Source organism: Alexandromys fortis, unplaced genomic scaffold (genome assembly GCF_014885135.2).
Source record: "Alexandromys fortis isolate MF-2015 unplaced genomic scaffold, M_Fortis_MF-2015_v1.1 scaffold_4, whole genome shotgun sequence".
Taxonomy (NCBI): Eukaryota; Metazoa; Chordata; class Mammalia; order Rodentia; family Cricetidae; genus Alexandromys; species Alexandromys fortis.
In genome coordinates this window covers 31,401,446-31,422,467 of record NW_026067944.1, presented here as the reverse complement: position 1 = coordinate 31,422,467, position 21,022 = coordinate 31,401,446, and the positions used below count along the sequence as shown (strand labels likewise).

The 21,022-nt window shown below is 41.5% G+C and overlaps 1 protein-coding gene across 1 annotated transcript in view; it reads left to right on the top strand.

Moving 5' to 3' along the window:
• The window catches only part of Tmprss7 (transmembrane serine protease 7), a 38,182-nt gene that overhangs the window by 14,885 nt on the left and 2,275 nt on the right, over nucleotides 1-21,022 (top strand). The window contains exons 6-13 of the mRNA XM_050149092.1: nucleotides 543-721; nucleotides 4,851-4,957; nucleotides 10,731-10,867; nucleotides 12,389-12,496; nucleotides 15,898-16,008; nucleotides 16,796-16,912; nucleotides 17,740-17,911; nucleotides 19,455-19,723. Of these exons, the coding sequence (XP_050005049.1) occupies nucleotides 543-721; nucleotides 4,851-4,957; nucleotides 10,731-10,867; nucleotides 12,389-12,496; nucleotides 15,898-16,008; nucleotides 16,796-16,912; nucleotides 17,740-17,911; nucleotides 19,455-19,723 (1,200 nt within the window). The remainder of the gene's footprint in view (nucleotides 1-542; nucleotides 722-4,850; nucleotides 4,958-10,730; nucleotides 10,868-12,388; nucleotides 12,497-15,897; nucleotides 16,009-16,795; nucleotides 16,913-17,739; nucleotides 17,912-19,454; nucleotides 19,724-21,022) is intronic.

Here is a 21,022-nt window from a genome sequence, read left to right as displayed (position 1 = left end):
GAGAGAGAGAGAGAGAGAGAGAGAGAGAGAGAGAGAGAGAGAGAGAGAGAATGTGTAAAAGGCAGGCACAGAGAGAAACAGCATTGTTATAAGGGGAATGGGTAGCTAGGGGAAGGGAAGTCAGTGAGCAGGGGAGAGATTAGGGTAGGGGAGGAGGTTAGAAGAGCTAGGACACTAGCATCTCTTTGAAATGTGTCATGGGTACTTGCATACTGAGGGAGCCTGCAGGCCAGCAGCAGCCTTGGTACGCTAATTGGCACACAGACAGCAATTTGTCCCTCTGCCAATGATAAGAGACATAACTTCTTCTGATAGAGGGGGAAGAGTTCCTGAGGAATGTTGGCTTTTATCTAACCTCCAGAAATTCTCCTATAGTCCAGGCGGAGCCCATTTCTGTATATCTGGACTACCTTGGGAATTTTGGGAACTGGAGTTTCCTTGGGACCTGACATTAGCTAAGTATCTACTGGGGGTTCTTTCTTTGAATAGATAATGACTCAAAACTATGCCAGTTCAATAGTTGTGTAAATGTGCACATGTAGAGAAAGTGTGCAGCCATGCCCTCGTCTCCTCACGTCGGGTCCTTGTGTGTGGATACCTTCTTTCAGAGTGTGAAAACACGATATTGGTCAAGGAGATCAACAGCTTTGAAGGGAAAATTTCAAGTCCGTATTACCCAAGCTACTATCCTCCGAAGTGCACGTGTACCTGGAAATTTCAGGTAGCCTCAATCTTCTTAGTATCTCTGGGGAAATTTGTTCTATCTTAGCAAAATATGTTTTAATCCCTTAGTTTCTGAAATTTTAAGAACAATGGCATTTAATGTTAGGAGCTATAAACCTTGTTGAAATATATTATCTAGAAAATGAAAATTTCCATTGTCTACATCCTCTGCTGTCAGGATAGCTACTGCTCTCAACTGATTTGATCTTATTTCTCCAATTTATTTTGTTTATATTTATCTTTTAAAATCTAAAGATATTGTTGCAGAATCAACAAATTATTTTATTACAAATAGTGCTATTCATAATGGAGATTGATAAAATAATAAATTAGATTAGATTATTTATATTCAGTATATGAGTAAATCAAAATGTAAATTTATATGAAATTCATAATCTCCCTCTTCTGCTTGTCAAGGCATTGCTTGCTATCTTAAATTTTGGTCTTAAAGCTGCTTTTCTTTTCCTACTATACTAGTATACGGAAGTGGAAGATGTCACTATTGCTCACTTAGTACATACGCATAAACTCATTAGTGTGTGGCATCATAATTAGACTGGATGTAAATGACAAATATATACAGTTTGAATTCATCAATATGTCACTGAATGATAGCTGTGGGCCTGGAACCACGTACTAAAATAGACAGGAAATCTGAAATAGAAAGTAAGTGAAGAATTCGTCTTTCATGGGATGCGCCTTCCAGTAGGGGGAGACAGGTGATAGGCTAACAAGCTACATATACAACGAATCCTCCCTATTTGTGGGTTTCACATCTATGGGTTCAGTTAAACGACTCCATCAAGTGTGCACCTATATTGAACATATATAGCATATTATTTCTCAAACAATAGAATAGAACTGCATTTTACAAAAATTATTGCATCATATTAGCCAGTATGAACAAAATAGATATTTGGAGTATATGAGAGAATATGTGTGAGTTTTGCAGATAGTATGCATTTTATGTAAGGGACTTGAGTATTCTTAGATTTGGAGATGAGGAGGGTCTATAAATCAATCTTCCCAAGATACTGAGGGACAACTATATGTAGTGTGTCACATGGTGACACGGTGCTATGGGGAAAATGAAGAAGTTGAGGAGGTGCGAGAGTTTGGTAGGGAAACTAGAAGCAGGAAGGGAAGGAAGTTGAGGGGTTGTTAATAGGAGGTCATAAAAGCCTCATTACCAAGGGGAACATTTGCAGAGGTGCTGAGAGGAAAAAGAGGAACCTCCCCTATCAGTGCCTAGGATAAGGGTGTTGCAGTCATGGGAACAGTTGAGGGGAGGACCCTGAGGCAGGAGGAAATTCAACATGTGTGATCATTTATACATAGTCATGCAAATTTAATATTTCAAATGATTTTACTATTTTGACCAAATCTGATGTTTGCTTCAATGTACTGGTGACAAGTATCCTTAAGTTGTTTGTTGCCAATAGTATGGTCATTTATAAATAAGAAGCTTGATCCTTGATTGCCCTTTGCCAGATTTTCAGAATTTAGAGTCTCAGGTGGTCAGAGGATTGGGTAGCTAAAAGGGTAAGAGAGAATAGATAAAGAACTAAGGAAAGAGGAGGAGAGGGGAAAATGCCATATTTTCCTTCTCCAATTCCTCCAAAACACAGACGTATCTTTTTGAATTCATTCAACAACCAGGATAAGGAATGTACCTTTCCCTGTAATTCTGCCAAATGTTTGAAATTCCTGTGATATAGAACAAATTTTGATTCTGTAATAATCCAGAGACTTAAGATGAAAATCCATAAACACTTGTGATTTTTAGTCAGAGTAGAAATAAGAATATTGGCTTACTTTCTATTCTGCTAGAGGTTTAGGGTTGAGGGCTGAAGAAAAAAATCTTTATAAGGGAAAAGTCATATCATACCAGGGAGTGAGTAATAGAGAAAGGGACATAGAAGGGACATGAGACAAGGCCCAGCAGCCATCAGTGGAGTTACAGTGAGCCATGGAAGTCCCTTCTCCATATCACAGAGGAAATTGGTGGGGTGGCTTGGAAGAGAGTCACCTGTTCTCTGCCTCTATGAAGGAAATATGCAGGCATCTTTGCCACAACAATTTCTAACACTCAGTTGGGGTAATTTCCTATTCTACTTGAGTCCCTCATGATATATTGTGCAGAAAGTGGCAAGTAAAAGATTAGGTTAACTCTTTGGTCTGCATTTCCTAACCTCTAGAAAGCTAGTCATCTTTTGTCAGCTACGGTTTTTTATTCTTCGGTAAATTGGGGATCATATTACTGGCTTAACAGGTTAATTATCATGTTAAAATGATTCATAAAATGTCCGAGTTAGTCTCTCTCAAAAGTGGGTAATAATGAATGACTGCCTATATTTATGTTAGAAAGAAGCAACTGTACACATGTATGTACTTACAACACACACACACACACACAAGTGCATAACCAAAATACGACATCTGTCAGAACAGTATGCCAACAGATAAAATCAATCCAAAGAAGAACATAATAGGATTGCATGGTAAAATATTTCCTACAATTTTTAAAGGCAATTTTATCATTTGTCAATCTCATACATGAGCCCTTCATCTTCATCACTTCCGTTCTCCCCTTTCTACTTCAGTTCCTCCTCTGAGTTCCCCTGCCCCTAGCCAGATTCATGATCTCTTCTTATGTTATTATTATTTTATGTCGATTTAATTACCGAGTTCATGTAGTGTTTCACATGTATACGTATGAAGCTAATCCAGAATGAATTGTTTTGAACTGGACAGTCTCTGCAGAAGCTCCTCCATGGAAGAAACTGTTCTTCTCTCTCAGGAGCTACTGACCACTTGTACCTCTTCACGTCTGGGCAGGACCACGTGGAATTTTCATTGTCCACAATATCCTGTCAGCCGGTATTGTCATTATGCTGGTCTTGTTCAGGCACCATATGTTGATATTTTGTGGGTGCATAGTGTACTTCTAGGGGTCACTGTCTAGCAGCAAACGCACTTATCATCTTTCCCCCACTTTTCAGCAGTTTTTCCTGAGCCTTTGGTATAGGGGTTGAGTTGCAGACCTATCAGCTGTAGTTGGGCATGCCACAGTCTGCCTTTTGATCCCGTGTGTCTATGTAATAGTATCCATCTTTACAAAAAGAAGCTGATTTGATGAGGAGCGAGAACGACACTTATCTGTAGGATAAGTGATTAGAACACAGCTAGAAATTATATTGGTGTAGGAAAATGATGGCAGTAGACTTTCCTTTAGGGACGATGACCTCACCAATCATGAATGGTTGTGTAGGTTTACAGTATCAGGTGTAATTTCCCTGCTATTCAGCAGGCCTTCAGTCAAATTAGATAGCTGTTGGTTACCTCCAAGATAAAAGCACCAATATTGCACCAAGAGGGGGGGTAAATTGCTCAGCAAGTCATTTTTGTGGCTTATAGACTTTATACCTGGGTAGATCTACTGGTTACTTTTCTCCTTTGGCAACATTCCTGGAACTTTCCAATGCTATGAACAACGGTTCTCAGGGAGGAGCCTTCCAAGTCAGTTCTAGCCCTATTCCTCCAAGCCTGTGTCTGATGAATGAGTCTTCAGCAATAATAGGGTTTTACCTTCAAGTTCTGGAAGAGAATCAAGGACAATGGAAATAGCCCATCTTGTTTCCTTTGACCAGCAATGACAAAGGAAAATTTTCCTTGACTAATATTGAAATTTTTGTTACACAGTGTTTGACTCTTGGGAGGAGCACTGTCACCCCATGTGCTGGGACCCCATTAAAATAAATACACACACATATACATATATATGTATGTGCACATATTTGTATTTTTAAGTAAACATAAAATAATGCTTCCCTATGACATTATTGAATATTCTATCTCCCCCTCTTTTCTCTCCCCCTGCATTATCCGTTCTTCCACCCCCTATTTTTCCCATGTCCACTTTACAACACCTGCTTCCTACAATTCCCCTCTCAGGTTCCTTCTCCCCCTCCCTCCATGGTACATCTCACCAAGTGCTACATACCACAAAGAGCAGAACATCTTTAAAGCAATAACTCAAAAGAATGTGTATGGGGAAAGCAAGGATATTTTAACCGGAAATGAGCTCTACGGAGGCATTTTTCTGACTTGCTTTTTGTTTTTTACAGACTCCCCTGGCAACTCTGGGCATAGCCCTGAGATTCTACAACTACTCACTGACCAAGAAGAGTATGAAAGGCTGTGAGCATGGATGGTGGGAAATTAATGAACACATGTAAGTGATTTTCCTACGTGAGGGATCACATGGACAGTTCCTTGTCCACTCGGAGTCTTCAGTTTACTGATAGAAGGAGCCAAGAATAGAGTGGGTCAGAAACATATACACGAAGAGTTGGCACCTGTGGTCATAGCAGAATTCAGATGCTCAGCCCCACACCTTCTCTCTGCTGCTGGGCTGTTCCTGAGGGTATTCTGTGTTTTACAAAGGCATTGTTGAATCCTGGAGCTACTGGGAAAATTAACAAGGGCACCTCTCATTCTGATGTACAAGAACAAAAGACTATTAGCCAGCTTTGGACATGGCTATCCTAACACTAGAAAATGGTTGACCAGAAAGAATCTCAAACATGTAGGTGCCTGGGATTCCTGAATCCATCACATAGGTCCTATCATCCTATATCTTAATTTGTTCTTTAGATATTATTGTTGTTGGTTCATTCCTAAAACTATAAAACTCCATTCAAAAATACAGCTGTGATCTCTTTTGGCAGAATAGCTTCTCGAGTCACACTCTAAGAAGTATCTTGTGAATTAAAGGCTTTTCCAGTCAATTCTTTTCTCTTTGTTGTCTTCTGAATGAAACTTTCCTTTTCCCCAAGCCTTCCCTTTCTCCTTCCTCATTTCTTTTTATTTTTTAAATTTTTTCTTTTGAGTTTATATGTGTGTGCAGCATGCAAGCGTATGTGCATTCATGCAGCATATGCATATGAGAGAAAGTGTATGCGTGTGTATACCCATGCTGACATCCTAGAGGTTGAGATAAGGTATCATCCTTTATCACTCTCAGCTGTACCTTTTGGGGACCACATCTCACTGAACTGAAGTTTTTTTTTTTTTTTTTTTTTTTTTGGTTAGGTTGGCTAGCTGGCCAGCAAGCCTCAGTGAGTTTCCTGTGCTCATACCCCCACAGCTGGCTTTTTATGTGGGTGTTGGTTTTCAAACTCAGGTGTTCATGCTTGCACAGGAAGCACTTACCACTGAGCCATCTGGCCAGCCCTCTAAGAGGTTTTTCTGAACAAAACATCTTTTGATTAGAGAGACAATCTGCAAAGTAGCCATGCTCCTGTTTTCACTGGAAGAGATCTCACTGAACCCCATCATTAAGATATGACCTCTATTCATTATTGAAATACAGCTTGAAATAAGTTTATGTTATTATTTTTTTTTCTGTTTTTGTTTTGTTTTTGAGACAGGTGCTTTTTACATAGCTTTGACTGTCCTGGGACTTGCTACGTAAACCAGGCTGGCTAGATATCCCAGAGAGATATGTCTGCCTCTTCAGTGTTGGGATTAAAGGCCTGCACCACCATGTCCAGCTTGAAGCATCTCTTATATGGGGTCAAGTTCAAAACTTGCCTGTCCTCTAGTAGTTTATTGACTAGGAAAAATATTACCGCTTTTTGATTACAGCTATTTTTAAACTTGTTTTTGTTAGCATTCAATGTAAGGATGCAAGCTGAACATCAAAAATATGTGGTGCATGCCTTTAATTCCAACATGCCAGAGGCAAAGGCAGTTCCAGGATATCCTGCTTTACATAACAAGTTCCAGCCTAGCTAGAGCTACATGGTGAGACTTCCTCATCTAAAAAAACAGAATAAAATAAATAAACCCAAAAAATGTATCCCTAAAGCTTCAAGAACACGAAACTTCATATCTAAGGAAAGTAAAGATCTGGAGCACATGCTCTTTCCCAGCTTCTATGGCGCTTTGAGTTTAGGAATGGACAAACTGTGCCTTGAAATGGAGAGAAAACCCCAGCAGCCAGCGTAAAGAAAGCTATGAAAACGAAGAAAAAGCAATCAAACAGGTGAAGGAAACAGTTCAGAACATGAAAATTGAAAGAGAGTCAATAAAGAAAATACAAACCATGGGAATTCTGGAAATGGAAAATCTGGGTAAATGAACAAGAATCGTAGATGTAAGCATAACCAACAGAATACAAGAGATGAAGGAGAGAATTTCAGGCATTGAAGATACGATAGAAAAAATAGATTCACTGGTCAAAGAAAATGTCAAATCCAACAAATTCTTAACACAAAACATTCATGAAATCTGGGACACCATGAAAAAAACCAAATCTAAGAATAATAAGGCTAAAAGAAGGAGAATTCTAACTCAAAGGAATAGAAAATATATTCAACAAAATTACAGAGGAAAACTTTCCTAACCTAAAGGACACACCTATGAAGGTACAAGAAGTTTACAGAACACAAGCTAGACAGGACCAAAGTTCATAGCACCATTATTTGCAATAGACAGAACCTGGAAACCACCTAGATGTCCATCAACCAAAGAACGTATAAAGAAAATGTGGTACATTTACACAATGAAGTTTACTCAGTGGAAAATAACATCTTAATATTTACAAGCAAATGGATGGAGCTAGAAAAAAAACATCCTGCGTGAGGTAACCCAGACCCACAAAGAAAAACACAGCATGCCCTCACTCACGGGTAGATATTAGATGTAAAGAAAAGGATAACAGGCTACAATCCACAGCCCCTGAGAAGCTAGGTATCAAGGAGGAGCCTAAGAGTGATAGGCATGCATGCCCTTGGGAAGGGAAAATAAATAAGATCTCCTGAGTAAACTGGGAGGGGAGGAGGGAAGGAAAAGTGAAAGGGAAGGGGGAGGAGGACATAAGGCAAATGGTTGGTTGAGTTGGGGGAAGGGCAGAAAGGAAGAGTATGGAAAGAAATACATTGACAGAGGGAGCCATTATGGGGTTAGGGAGAAACCTATGCTAGGGAATCCACAATGAAGAACCCAGCTAAGACTCCTAGCAATAGTCGAGAGGGTTCCTGTACTGGTATTCCCCTGTAATCAGATTGGTGACTACCTTACTCCCATCATAGAATCTACATCCAGTAACTGATGGAAGCAGTTGGAGAAATCTACAGCTAAGCCCTGGTCCTAGTTCAAGGAGTCCATTAAAAGAGAGGGAGGAGAGATTATATTAGCAAAGGGGTCAAGATCATGGTGGGGAATCCCACAGAGACAGATGACCCAAGCCAGAGAGAGTTCACTGACTTTGGACTGATAGCTTGGGAACCTTCATAGGACCAAGTGAGACCTACTGAATGTGGGGGACAGTTGTGAGGCTTGGGCAGTCTGTGGGGCCACTGGCAGTAGGACCAGGATTTATCCCTAGTGCATGAACTGGATTTTTGGAGCCTGTTCCCTATGGAGTGATACCTTGCTCAGCCTAGGGGAGGGCCTTAATCTTGCCTCAACTTAATATGCCAGACTTTGTTGTCCATGGGAGGCCTTACCTTTCTGAGGACTGGATAGGGTGGGGGAGATGGGGGAAGTGGGAGGAGGGGAAGAAGAAGAGGGAGGGGGAACTATGGTTGGTATGTAAAATGAAAAAAAAATCTTTTAAATAAGAAACTAAAAAACAACAACAAATAAACTAAAACTAAAACTAAACAAAAAACAAACAAAAAAGAAAGAAAGAAAGGGAGAGAAGACTTTCCCCTCAGAATGAACAAATATGATATGATCCAGGACATTTTGCTTCAAGTAGAAGAGTCTTTTCCCAACCAATACCAGGAAAACTTCCTGCCCCTAATACTTTCCCTGAAGCAGAGCTGCTTCTTTCTGGTCCTTTAGGCCAGCTGAAGAACTGTAAGACTCATCTGATTCTGCTTATCCCCTCTCTAGGCACATCCCCAGCTCTTTCTAGGCCAATACTTTCCATCTAGAGAAGAAAGACTCTGCTTTGTTTCATCAAAACCGAACTGAGAAGTGGGACGAGGGAATGTGGTCTGCAATGAGGACACTGGAAAACAAAAAAACAAAACAATAACAACAAAAACCAGTGTTGATGGAAAGAAATCCAAGGTTCTCTCGGGAGCATCAGATAACATCAATGGGGTATTTGTATCCAGGGGAGCTGAATGCATTATTAGAATCCTAGAGCAGCGAAGAACAGCCTTTGGTGTCTAAGAAAGTGCTAGAATCTAGCATCAGGCCAACTGGTGTACAGATTCTGAGTCAGCAGAAACATCTTTGCTTTATCTGAACTTTAACAAAACCCTTCACTTCTTCATGATAACCATTCCTTGTTAAGTGTCTGAACACAGAATATAAACAGACTCTTGCTGGGTTTCTTCCATTTCTACTTTTTTTACTTTTAATCTATAACGCACCTCCATGCTCTGCAGTACACTAATCTTCAAACGCCAGCCCAAGCATAGGTGCAAAGGCTCCCTTCTCTGTGAGCCGCCCCCCCTTAGCCTGTATGCTAGTTAATTTCCTTGTTGCTATGTCAAAATATGAGGCAAAGAGAAGGAAGCACTTAGTTTGGCTCTAAGTTTCAGGGGATTTTAGTTTGTTGTGACGGAGGAGTCACCATGGTAGGAGTGGCTCAGTCTGGTGGCATGGGGCAGCTAGGCACATTGCAGAGACCAACCAGGAAGCAGAAGGTGAGGCAGGGGCAGGGGTGGGGTGGAGTGGGGTGCGGCCAGGATAATGTACCCTTTAGGACTCCACCCCTAACTATCTACTTCCAGTTGGGACCTGTCCCCTAATGTTTACAGCCTTCTATAGCACTGTTACCATCTTAGGATCGACTACTCAACTGCATGCTCCTGTAGGAGACCCTTCACATTCAAACCATACCAATACACCAAGAGGAGCTCACCTTTGCAAGAAAAGTCTAGATGCTAAGAGAAGGCACAAAGCACAAGCAGCCACTCTGAGACACAGATAAGACAATGGCCATGTTTTCAGTGTACATGACTAGCTACGGTATGCTCCTAACAGCTTGACTTGGCCTTAGGTGCCTCTCAGACCCCCCCAACAGCCACTTTTTTCTGTGTCCTCATAGCGGGTTATATCCTCTCAACTTCCTGAGTTTCGGCCAACTGCCAAAGATTTCTGAATAATATAGGTGTCTTTTTTTTTTTTTAAGCCTTCAAATTTGTAGATAGTGCTTCTGACGGCAATGGAACGTTAGTAGTTCCCAAAGGCCTTGGGAGTCCAGAGTGCTTGGCATTCACAGGTACCAAGCAATCGCGCCCTTTATTCTTGTATCGGGTGTTTTCCATAGAGTCTTGACACTTCCCATAGGTTTCCCACTGGAAAAGCCTCGCCTGCACCGGGCAGTAAACTAACTTATCTTGCTATAAAGTAATTTTCTATGCTCCATTAGCTACAATGTGCACATAGTGAGAATTATTAACCAGGTTGACATTTACTCAAGAGGACCCTGGGAACCCTGCTCATGTGAAAGGATGGGAAGTAGAGAAAAAGTCAAGGTAGGGAATACTGTGCGTAATTGTGCCTTTTTTGAATTGCTGCCAAGGACAAGCCCCGCAGTGCGAATCAGATTTCAATTAAGATTGAATTAATGTTGTTGTCTTTTGTCTCAACTGTGGGTGGGAGTATTTGCATATTTTCAGCCTGAGCTCACAGATTCTGCTCCACTCTACAGAGGAGTTTGTGGATAAAAGCAGGCCATTCTTGTTACATATTTTTGACTGTAAAAATACGAAAACTCAGAGAATTTGAGCCATTGTCTTGTTAATCTGCAGTGTTAATAATGAAAGCAACAGGTCAACAGTGTTGTGTTCTGTTTAGCGAAGGAGAACTCTTACCACACCACAGTCCCACAGCACAAAGTAGCTGTCATTCTTAGCTCTGCCTGAAGCCTCTCTGTTCATGGAGCCTGAATGGCCAAAGCATCAGTGATGTCCACTGGCAATGGAACAGAGTCTCTGGGACCTCACACCACACGGACCCCCTGACTCTTGTCTTCTCAGGTACTGTGGCTCCTACATGGATCACGAGACCATTTTCCGAGTGCCCAGCCCCTTGGTCCACATCCAGCTCCAATGTAGTTCCAGACTTTCAGACAAGCCTCTCTTGGTAGAATATGGCGGCTATAACATCAGTCAACGTAAGTTTGGAATCGGTTTAAAAAAATCTGAGGAGCCCTTAATGATAAAGCAAGGCTAGTCTTTCTTTATTTCAGGCCTTGAGAATTTAAGGAATTAATACTGTTTCATTTTTGTTATTTGCTATTATTTATCTTCTAAAATAGGCAAGTAACATATACTACAAAATAATAAAAGATATATTAAAGTATCTATTAGTGATATATTTTAAATTATAGAAAAATAGCCTTTTGATACTACTTAGAGTTAAAATACATTTTTTTCATTTGACTTCTAAAATATAGGAAAAGCCTATATTTTGGTCTTTTTTTAAAAAATTTTCTTCCCTCACCTTCTTCTTTTCTTTCTTTCTTCCTCTCTTTCTTCCTCTCTTCTTCTTCTTCTTCTTCTTCTTCTTCTTCTTCTTCTTCTTCTTCTTCTTCTTCTTCTTCTTCTTCTTCTTCTCCTTTTGAGACAAATTCTAACTGTGTAATTTTGGTTAGCCTATGTAGACCAGGCTGGTGTTGAACTTGTGGTAATCCTCTTGCCTCAGCCTCTACAGTACTCATCGTAATGTTTTCTGTGCTAGCCATAAATCCATGTGATCATAGTGTTTATACAAACATACAGGGGCTCTGTGAGGGGCATTCTGTATTCTCCTTGGCTGACAGTGACTGTGGAGAGATGGTTAGGTAAGATGACTCAAAGGTCAGCTTTCAGAAAGTTGAAATTTGTATAAGAAACCACAGAACAGAGCCAGGAAGTGGTCCTGGGAAAGGCAACGTTTGAGGGAAGTGGTTGAAGCTGAGGAGTGTAGATAATGACTTGGAGATATTTTAGACTCTTTTGAAAGGAGACAAATAAAAGTGACGCAGTGGAGATACCATGAGGGTATGACAAGGGAAGAATCTACTTTCTACCGTGGTCCACTCTGCCAACTCCAAACACACCGCTTCTGGATTCAGTGCTGCACTCTGATACTCAGAGGGGTTGAATTTCCAGAGGACACACGGGAAAAACAAAGTGTATCCATTGCTAATGGCTTCACACATCCTGATGATGGTCTAGCAGGCCAACCACTCTTCCCACTGCCCCTGAGACAGTAGCTAGTCTGACATGTGTTCTCTGTTCTTTCATTTGACAGAAGAGAGGACTTATTATTGGTGTGATGCTTACCCATAAGCTCTGGCTCAATGGTTTTATCTTTGATGAGTCGCCTAGTTAAATTGGAAGGAACGATGGGCAGTGAGGGAGGAAGCAGGAGCTCTGGGCTTTGGGAACAGACATTGGTCTTCCTAGATTCAACTTTTGTAGCTTTGATTTGCTTTTACTCTTTGCTAATGGAAATTATGCATTAAGAGTTATGCAGAGTCTTGGTTGGATGGAGAAATTGTATCATTGCTTCAGTTTGTCTGCCAAATCTCTAACCAACTAATACTTCATAATTCTTTGCTAAGGTAGTCTGATGACTTTTAGGAACCAAGCCAAGAATTTCTGTTTCTTTTTATCTTTATTTCTTCTTCTTCTGTTTTAATTGCCTGTAGCTTGTCCTGCTGGGTCTTTTAGATGCTCGTCTGGTTTGTGCGTCCCCCAGGCCCAGCGCTGTGATGGGGTAAATGACTGCTTCGATGAAAGTGACGAGCTTTTCTGTGGTAGGTGGAATATGACTTCGTTATGAAGAAATCACTCCTTGGAATCTTTGTTGCTGCTGGCTGACACCGGTGTCTATAGTTGCTCTGCAATCACTAGCTATCCCAAGACTCAATGGAGTAATTAACCCCATCATTTATTCTTGATCTTGCATTCATGAGTTGCATAGGCTCAGCTTAACTGAGTGGCTCAGGTTCAAGCACTGGGAGGTTCTGTGCTGAGGCCTTCCAGGAGGGGGATTATGGCTGGTATTTATCGCATTTTCTTTCAATGAGCCAAGGAACTAGTAGTAACAAAAGCAAGGAAAAGTAACTAGAAACATGTGACTCCCCATATGGCCTGGCCTTGAAAAGTTTATCTCATATTCCATAGCTCAGAAGTCACATAGTCAAGAGGGAGGGAAATTCACTTTGCATACTCCTGTGGCATTACTCTGACAGTGGGGACTAACATCTTGTGGATAATGACCTAAGCCACCACAATCCCATGTCAAAGCTCAGATACTTCTCCTTCCTCAGAATCTGCAAGAAGTAAATTCAGTGTGGTTGCTCTTGGAACACAGACATGGTGAACAAGTTGGATTTATTTATATTTTCTGTTATAGTTACTTTTTTATTGAAAAAGTTTTTTCATAAAATATATTGATAAAGGTTTTTCCTCTCCCAGTTCTTCTTAGACCCTGCCCACTTCTCCACCAATTCTACCTTCTTTCTCTCTCTTTAGAAAACAAGCAAACAAAGAAAACAGAACAACAACAAAAAATCAACAGAAAAAAAACCCACAAGAAACACACACACACATCAGACACAAAAACAAAACCCATAAAAGTACAAAATTGGAAGCCATAGTTTGCAACCAAAAGATCGGTAAGGTAGAAAAAGAAAAATACCAAACAAAGCAATAGGAGAGAAAAGGCTACAAAAATTCCACTGAGTTTGTTCTGTGTTGGCCATGTATCGTTAGGCCTGTGGCTAGCCCTTAAGTGTAGTTAATATACCCAGTGAGAATCTGCTGGAAAAAAATAATTTTTCCTTTGCAAGCAGATGCCAATTGGAGATATCATCTTGGTTAGCTCCTGTCCACTTCCCCTTCCCAGTGCTGAGATCCAGTTTGGCTTGAAGTTGTGGAGGTCCTGTGCCTGCCACCACAGTCTTGTGAGCTCATCTGTGCACTAGGCCTGCCATGTCTAAAGACACTGCTGTCTTACGTTCTTCCTGACTCCTCCTCCACACATACACTGATATCCTGCTGGTAAGGACAAAGGAATGGATACAAGACAGTCCTAGTCTAGATAGAAAATATATAACTTGGTTTTTCATTGTCATTTGCAACCTGTCCCTGAATTTATTTCTAGTTGCAGGGAATGATATTTAGAAGATAACTTGTAGGACAATATAAAGTTATTGTCAACCTTTTCGTTCATGTTTAAATATTCTTGTAACAGTGACGGTATGCAATTTTTCCATATCTTTGGACAGACATTATATTTATTATACTGCAACTATATAAAATTATGTTCATAAAAATAACCCATTTCTCTACAATTTGTCTATATGTGTGTTACTGGAATCAAGCCTAGTGTCTTTCTTATACTAGGCAAGTACTCTAACACTGAACTATATGCCTAACTCCTTTGTATACTTTTAAATTGAAAAAAAAAAACAAAATCTTTTTAATTTATGGCTTATTAGCACTCTAAATGTATAAAATCTTCTTTCTTTGTTTTCTTTTTCTTTCTTTTATTTTTGGGCGGGGTGTGTGTGTGTGTGTACTTTTTGAGACAGAGATTCCAGGTTGGCCTGAAACTCACAAGAGATCCTTCTAACTCCTTGTCTTGAGTGCTGGGCTAAAGGATGCACTGCCACAGCCAGGCTTTTATTTTTTGTAAGAAAACAGATGCTGTCAGTTTTAGTGGTTAAAGGTTTCTCTTTCTTTTTTTATTACTGCTCTTTGCTCTGGTGCTCCAGACGAAAGCCATTGCCATTGCTTTATAAGGACTAATATTTTTATCATTGTATTTCACTGCATCAATTTTGAAGCTATCCTCTGGTTGTCAGCTGGGCCCTGTTGGAGACAACCAACTATTTCAAGGTAGCAGTGTACTTTCCTCACTGCTCAGAGGGACTAAGATGAGAAATACTCTGGTGACCCAGGCAGATACAGTAAAAGTGCTAATTTCACAATCCAGAAATCACTGTGAAAACTGTCTTTTGTACAGGTGCTTGATGCTGGGCCAAAATTATCTCAGGGCTTATACCTTGAGGGGTTTTGGACAGAAAAAAGCCTGGCTTGAGTTTGAGTAAGGGTGAGACAGCAAAAACTGGGTAGAGGAGGGTTTGGCTGCCTCTCATTGACTGGAGGTACCCCCATATCACAGGAAGTCACTTAACATATATAAGCTGACGCTCACAGTAATAAACTGAGTTCCTGCTTTGACTCTACTCCCTATTGCATCTGACTGTCCTGCGTTGTGGGGCTGCAGAATGGAGCAGATAGCTTACTCACCTTTCCCTAGGGATTAAGGAGGCTCAGGAAGCCTAGCATTTGCTGCTGCACTGTGCCTGCCATGGCTGTGAAGGTAGTTCAAGATGCATGTCAAAGAGGAAGTGGTGGTGTTTAGGGTATATATCTATCAGAATAAAACAACTTTAAGGGGGTTTCACATTAATTCATTCACCAAGCTTTTTGTGAACACTTATTATTTTTGGTCAGAGACCCAAGGTAAAGAAATGAATGAGACAAAAGTGCTCATTTCAGTCCCCTGCACCTTCTTCAGGAGGGTAGGCAAGTTCCACTCAGGTCGTAGCTGATGAGGGGGATTATTTTTCTTAGAAAAGGGTTACTTATGCCAGGCATGGTGGAGTACATCTTTAAACCTGTCACTCAGGAGGTAGAGGCAAGAGGATCTCCTTGAGTTCAGGGGTCAACCTGGTTTGCATAGTAAATTCCAGGTTAGCTAGGGTTACACGTAAAATCTTACCTCAAAAGGAAAACAAAATATGATTCTTTATGATGCAATGAGTTGAAGTAACATAAACCACCCGATGTAAACGCACATACACAATAGCAAAAACAAGACCTAAAGAAGGAGTTACACTAAACTTCTGCATCCATGGCGCAAGCCTTTAATCCCAGCACTTGGGAGGCAGAGGCAGGCGGATCTCTGTGAGTTCGAGACCAGCCTGGTCTACAAGAGCTAGTTCCAGGACAGGCTCCAAAACCACAGAGAAACCCTGTCTCGAAAAACCAAAAAAAAAAAAAAAAAAAAAGAAAAAGAAAAGCCACATTCTGTCACTCCCCTATATTTGCCACGTTAAGGTTCACAGCTTTAGAGGGATACTGCTGGTTGTCAGGGAGACCAGCTGATGTCCTGTGTTCATGACTTTTCTGTCTCTCACCACAGTGACTGCCAAACCTGCCTGCAATGCCAGCATCTTCCGGCAGCGCGGCCCTCTGGTCTGTGATGGCTTCTGGGACTGCGAGGATGGCCAGGATGAGCAGAACTGCACTCGGAGTGAGGAAGACACACAGGGTTCTGTTCTTTTGGTAGCACCTCAGTGAGCCAAAAGCTCTGTTGCATTCAGAGAGATCATCTTGCCCCAGTTTCCCCAGACTGTTCTCAGTTTTAGCCCTGATATCTCTTGTTCGGAGAATCCTACCCAGCCTAAAAAACAATGACATACTTGCTCACAGTAGGCGGGGTGGAATTGGATGTGCTCCCGTAGAAATATTGGCATGTTTTCATGGTTTTACTGGCTTTTCATGCTAGCTGTAGGTGAGACAATGAAGGTCTGTCATAGAGGAGCCTGCCAGACACTGTGAGGACTCCTGCTAATACCTCTGTAGAAAGTTAACCCCATAGGTTGTAAACAAATGCATTGTAATTCAGAGTTTCTCTTGTTATTTTTCCCCTAAAAGGAGAGCATGTGATGTGGGTGTGACTTTTTTTTTCTGAGAGAATGAAACTAAGAGATAGCTAAGAGGCCATGACCCAAGGCCATTGATATGGTCAACTTTTTTTTTTTTTTTAATCTTGTGTTTGCCATGAGTAAGGAGAGGCAGTTGGAATGATTCTCAGCTGTGTGCTATTGGCCTGCCTTACACGTGATCTGCTTAGGTGAAGAAACATGTCCCTGTGGGGTTATTCTGCCAGCCTTTTCCAGAGCAGAAAACAGGGGTGCTGTGACTATAACTCTTTTCCCAGAGTTCCAAGTCATTCCCTCAAATCTGTTTCTGGCTAGAAGCAACAACAGCAACAACAACAAAAACCCAAATTGTTCCTTCTTTTCACTTATTTTTAGGCATTCCGTGCACCAATAGGACCTTTAAGTGTGGCAATGACATCTGCTTCCGGAAACAAAATGCACAGTGTGACGGGATCGTGGATTGTGCAGACGGGAGTGACGAAGAGGGCTGCAGTGCGTAGCAGTGGCTTCTCTTGCTTCATGTCTCTCTCTTCTTTCATCCACTGGTCATGTCCATGGCCTCCGGGTACCATGGCTCTGGATCTAGGAAATAACAATACTTATTGGTGACCTGAATCCAACATTATTCCAAAGAAATAAAAACCTCTGAGGTTTGTTCCAGCTTCCTCCTGGATAAAAGAGTTAACACACAAGATCCCAGTCAAGGGGGAAATCACCTGTGTGTAAGGCAGTGGACTCCAGTGGATGACTCTCCGTGAGGACAACACCAAAGTTCCCTTTGCCGCATGTCCTCCTCAGCCATGTGACCTTTCATGAGGCAACAGGTTCACGATCTATCCTTATCGATGCCATTGACACTGAAAAACAAGGGCTCTGATAACCAAATTTCAGTAGCTGTCCGCTTCCTGGACTTACAAATTCTCTTCTAAATGCCTTCTCTTCCAATTAGCACAACTTCCAAGACATTCTCAGTTCTTTTAGATTTGGAAGTTACTGTTTCTTTCCCACATAATCATCTAACTCCACGAGCTGCTGATTATGTCAGCTGTTAGTTACTACAGGGCCTTCCTCCCCCTTATGCATCAGCGTAGAGACTCCAAGTCAGGGCATGCTCTCAGAAGCAGAGGAGGGGTGCTGCGTTGGCCCTGATTCCAGATAGACCTATAGATTTCCTCTCTGCTAGATATGCAGGAGATTGCCAACTGATGGCTTGATGACTCAGCTACCAACACAGCCATAATGTGATAGAATTTCCGCTTCTCTCTGTGTGTTTCTGTTTCTGTCTGCCTTTCAGTCATATGACCCTTCCTCTCCTAAAGGCTGTAGCAGGGGCTCTTCCTCCCTCCACCGCATCGTTGGGGGTTCTGACTCCCAAGAGGGGACCTGGCCATGGCAGGTCAGCCTCCACTTTGTTGGATCAGCCTACTGTGGTGCCTCTGTCATCTCCAGGGAGTGGCTTCTCTCAGCAGCCCATTGTTTCCACGGAAACAGGTAGGCTATCCCAGTCTTCACCCTCAAAACCATATATCTGACCTCCAGTTTGCGGAAAAAGCTTTCTAGTGGAAATGAACAATTTAGTTGGGTTCCTTTATGTCTTTGGGTGGGGGGAACCAGTTGTACGCCAGTTTTGTTTTTAGATACCATTGACATAAAGAAAAAAGAACACAAAGGAATCACCAAGGCTGGAGAGACTTTCATTAGGCTGAGGAAATGGAGACTGGCTTTTAAACTACAGGGCCAAACCCAAGTCAGTGTATGGAATGTAGAGAAGGACAGTGCTGGAGGATAGTTGGAGAGCATGGATCTCTTTTGGATGAGGCAGGGGTAGCAGAAGCCAGGACTGGCGTCAGAAGGGCTCTGTTTGCCTTTGCCTGTAGGGTTATTAAGGGACAGGTTCTCTTTGAACTAAGGGTAAAGGCAAAACTTTATAAATAAAAAAGAAAAACCTCACTTAAAACCTTACACCTAAGACCAGAGAGATGACTCAGCAGTAAGAGCACTGGCTGTTGCTTCAGAGGACCTGGGTTTATTTTCCAGCACCAACATGGCTTATAACTGGGACTCCAGTTCCAGGGTACCCGGCACCCTCACATAGATACACATTCAGGCAAAACACCAGTGAACCACAAAAATAAATAAATCTAAAAACAAAAAAATTTAAAAAAGACAAACCAACAAAAATCTTAAGCCTGTCTGAGATCTGCTGGATCTTAAGTAAAACAAAACACCAATTAATCCAAAATTTTAAATAGAGTTTTACAGTGAAGTTATACAATTTGAATCTTAGCTTTCCCTGGAACTTACAGGATTCATGCTAATTATTGAAGTAACTTCATCAATAAGTAAAATAACTGCTCCAAATATGATGCTAGCCTTTCTCTGAACCATGTCCTTAGCTTTTTCCCCCAAGTTTCCATGTCCTCTGTGCCCATATTCTCCCTGATTGCTACACCGATTCTGTGGGAGACCAAACCTTATAAGGGAGTTCTGTGCCCCTCTCAGATGGATTGGCCAAGGTCTAAGCAACCACTACACTGACTTGCATAAATTCTGATAGCTCACAAGAAAGTTTTTCAATAATGTTCTGAGGCCTAAAGCCCTTCAATGTCTAATCTGTTGATAGCCATTTCATTTGAATTTGAAAAAAGGGCCCCCAAACAATACCTTACTGTCCTTGTGTGTCTATGTTATTAGCATAAATAAAAGAGTAACAAATTAAATGAAGTCACCCATATTTTTGACCTGTATGTGGTTGGTTCATGAGGGCAAGAAACTTTTGAGCTATTTCCTCAAAACACCACTGAGAGAATATTCTGGAGTACAGCTATAACTTGCTATTATGAGACAACTTACATCACGGCTGCATCTAGCAAGGAGACAAGGGAGGCTGTGGACCTTGCTATGGCACTGAACAGAACCAGGGCTAAAAACAGGACTTGGCAGTAAGGCCCTCCTCTGTGCATCCTAATCATGGCTCTGTAATTACTTGCTTTCAAACAGTTACTAACCCTGTGCTTCATTCCTTTTCCTCCAGGCTATCTGACCCTACTCCATGGACTGCACACCTTGGGATGTATGTGCAGGGGAGTGCCAAGTTCATCTCTCCACTCAGAAGGATTGTGGTCCACGAATACTATAACAGTCAAACCTTTGACTATGATATTGCTTTGCTACAGCTCAGTATAGCCTGGCCTGAGACCCTGAAACAGATCATTCAGCCAATATGTCTCCCCCCAGCTGGCCAGAAAGTGCGCGGTGGGGAGAAGTGCTGGGTGACCGGCTGGGGGCGAAGGCACGAAGCAGGTGTGTATGAGTGGATGGTCACTCCCCTGCCCTACAAAAGGAAGACATCTGGGCTAACCTAAGACTTTAGCATTCCCGGGGATGATTGAGTATACATCTCAGTGAAGAGGGAGCCCCTGGGAAGGGGGTATTATTATTATTTTTTTTAATTTTTTTAAAATACTTATTTATTTATTATGTATACAGTATTCTGTGTGCATATATGCCTGCAGGCCAGAAGAGGGCACTAGACCTCATTACAGATGGTTGTAAACCACCATGTGGTTGCTGGGATTGAACTCAGGACCTTTGGAAGGGCAGGCAATGCTCTTAACCGTTGAGCCATCTCTCCAGCCCCCGGGAAGGGGGTATTATTATCTGTGTTTTATGACCTTTTTACCTGTCCTCAAATAAGCAGGACTCAATAAAGGGAGAGAGGAATTTTATGAGCAAGGTAGGACTGGTCATGACCATTTTCAAACTCTGGAGTTTCAAACTCTTGGCAATTTTTTTTAATTTTTTATTTTTAGGTTTCCTTTTTTTTTTTTTTATCTAAAGAAGTGATTCATTTTGTAAAGGAGAGAGCATCCATATGCATGCCCTACTGTGCCAACCCAGACAACTGTCTGGAAGGCTATGTAAGCATGTCTCACACCAGGACTAGAGACCAAGGGATGGGAATGAGAAAGAAATCCAGCCAGGGGCTACCTCAGACTGCAAATTCTGACCCAGGAATCACAGCATCTTAGAATCAGTCCCCCCAGTGAGGATGGCTTTTTACAATCCCTTTACACACCCAGAAAAGGAATCTTTTTTCGGCAGGTAAAGGTGAAGTTGTATGTTTGGGAAGCCTCTCTATCCAACTTTCCCAGTTTCTTCTGGCTCATGATTTGTAGCTGAATTTAAATATGTAGTGAGGAAGAGAATCCAAAGCTGCCTGAATGTTTCCCCAAGGGTTAGTATTACTCCTGGGATCTCAGATCCCTTTGATGTCTTTTCCAAGGCAAAAGCACAGGTATAGTACATGAAAAATTTCAGTTTACCCCTGAGCTTTGGTGTGGTACTCTAAAGATCCTCTCTGGTGGTTTCTCAGATTCTCAGCAACCTTGTGAAATTACTGAAGTAATGATGTTCGCCATCAAATGGAGTTTGCGGAGGTCTAAGAGTCCCAAGGCGGGACAGCAACTGTTCACACACTTGTAACTCTTCTTACATGTTGTTGTGCCTGATGATTTTATTGTCTTAGTTTGCTTTTCTATTGCTGTGGAGGAAAGGGTTTATTTCACTGCACTAAGATTTTTTTTTTTTTTTTTTTTTTTT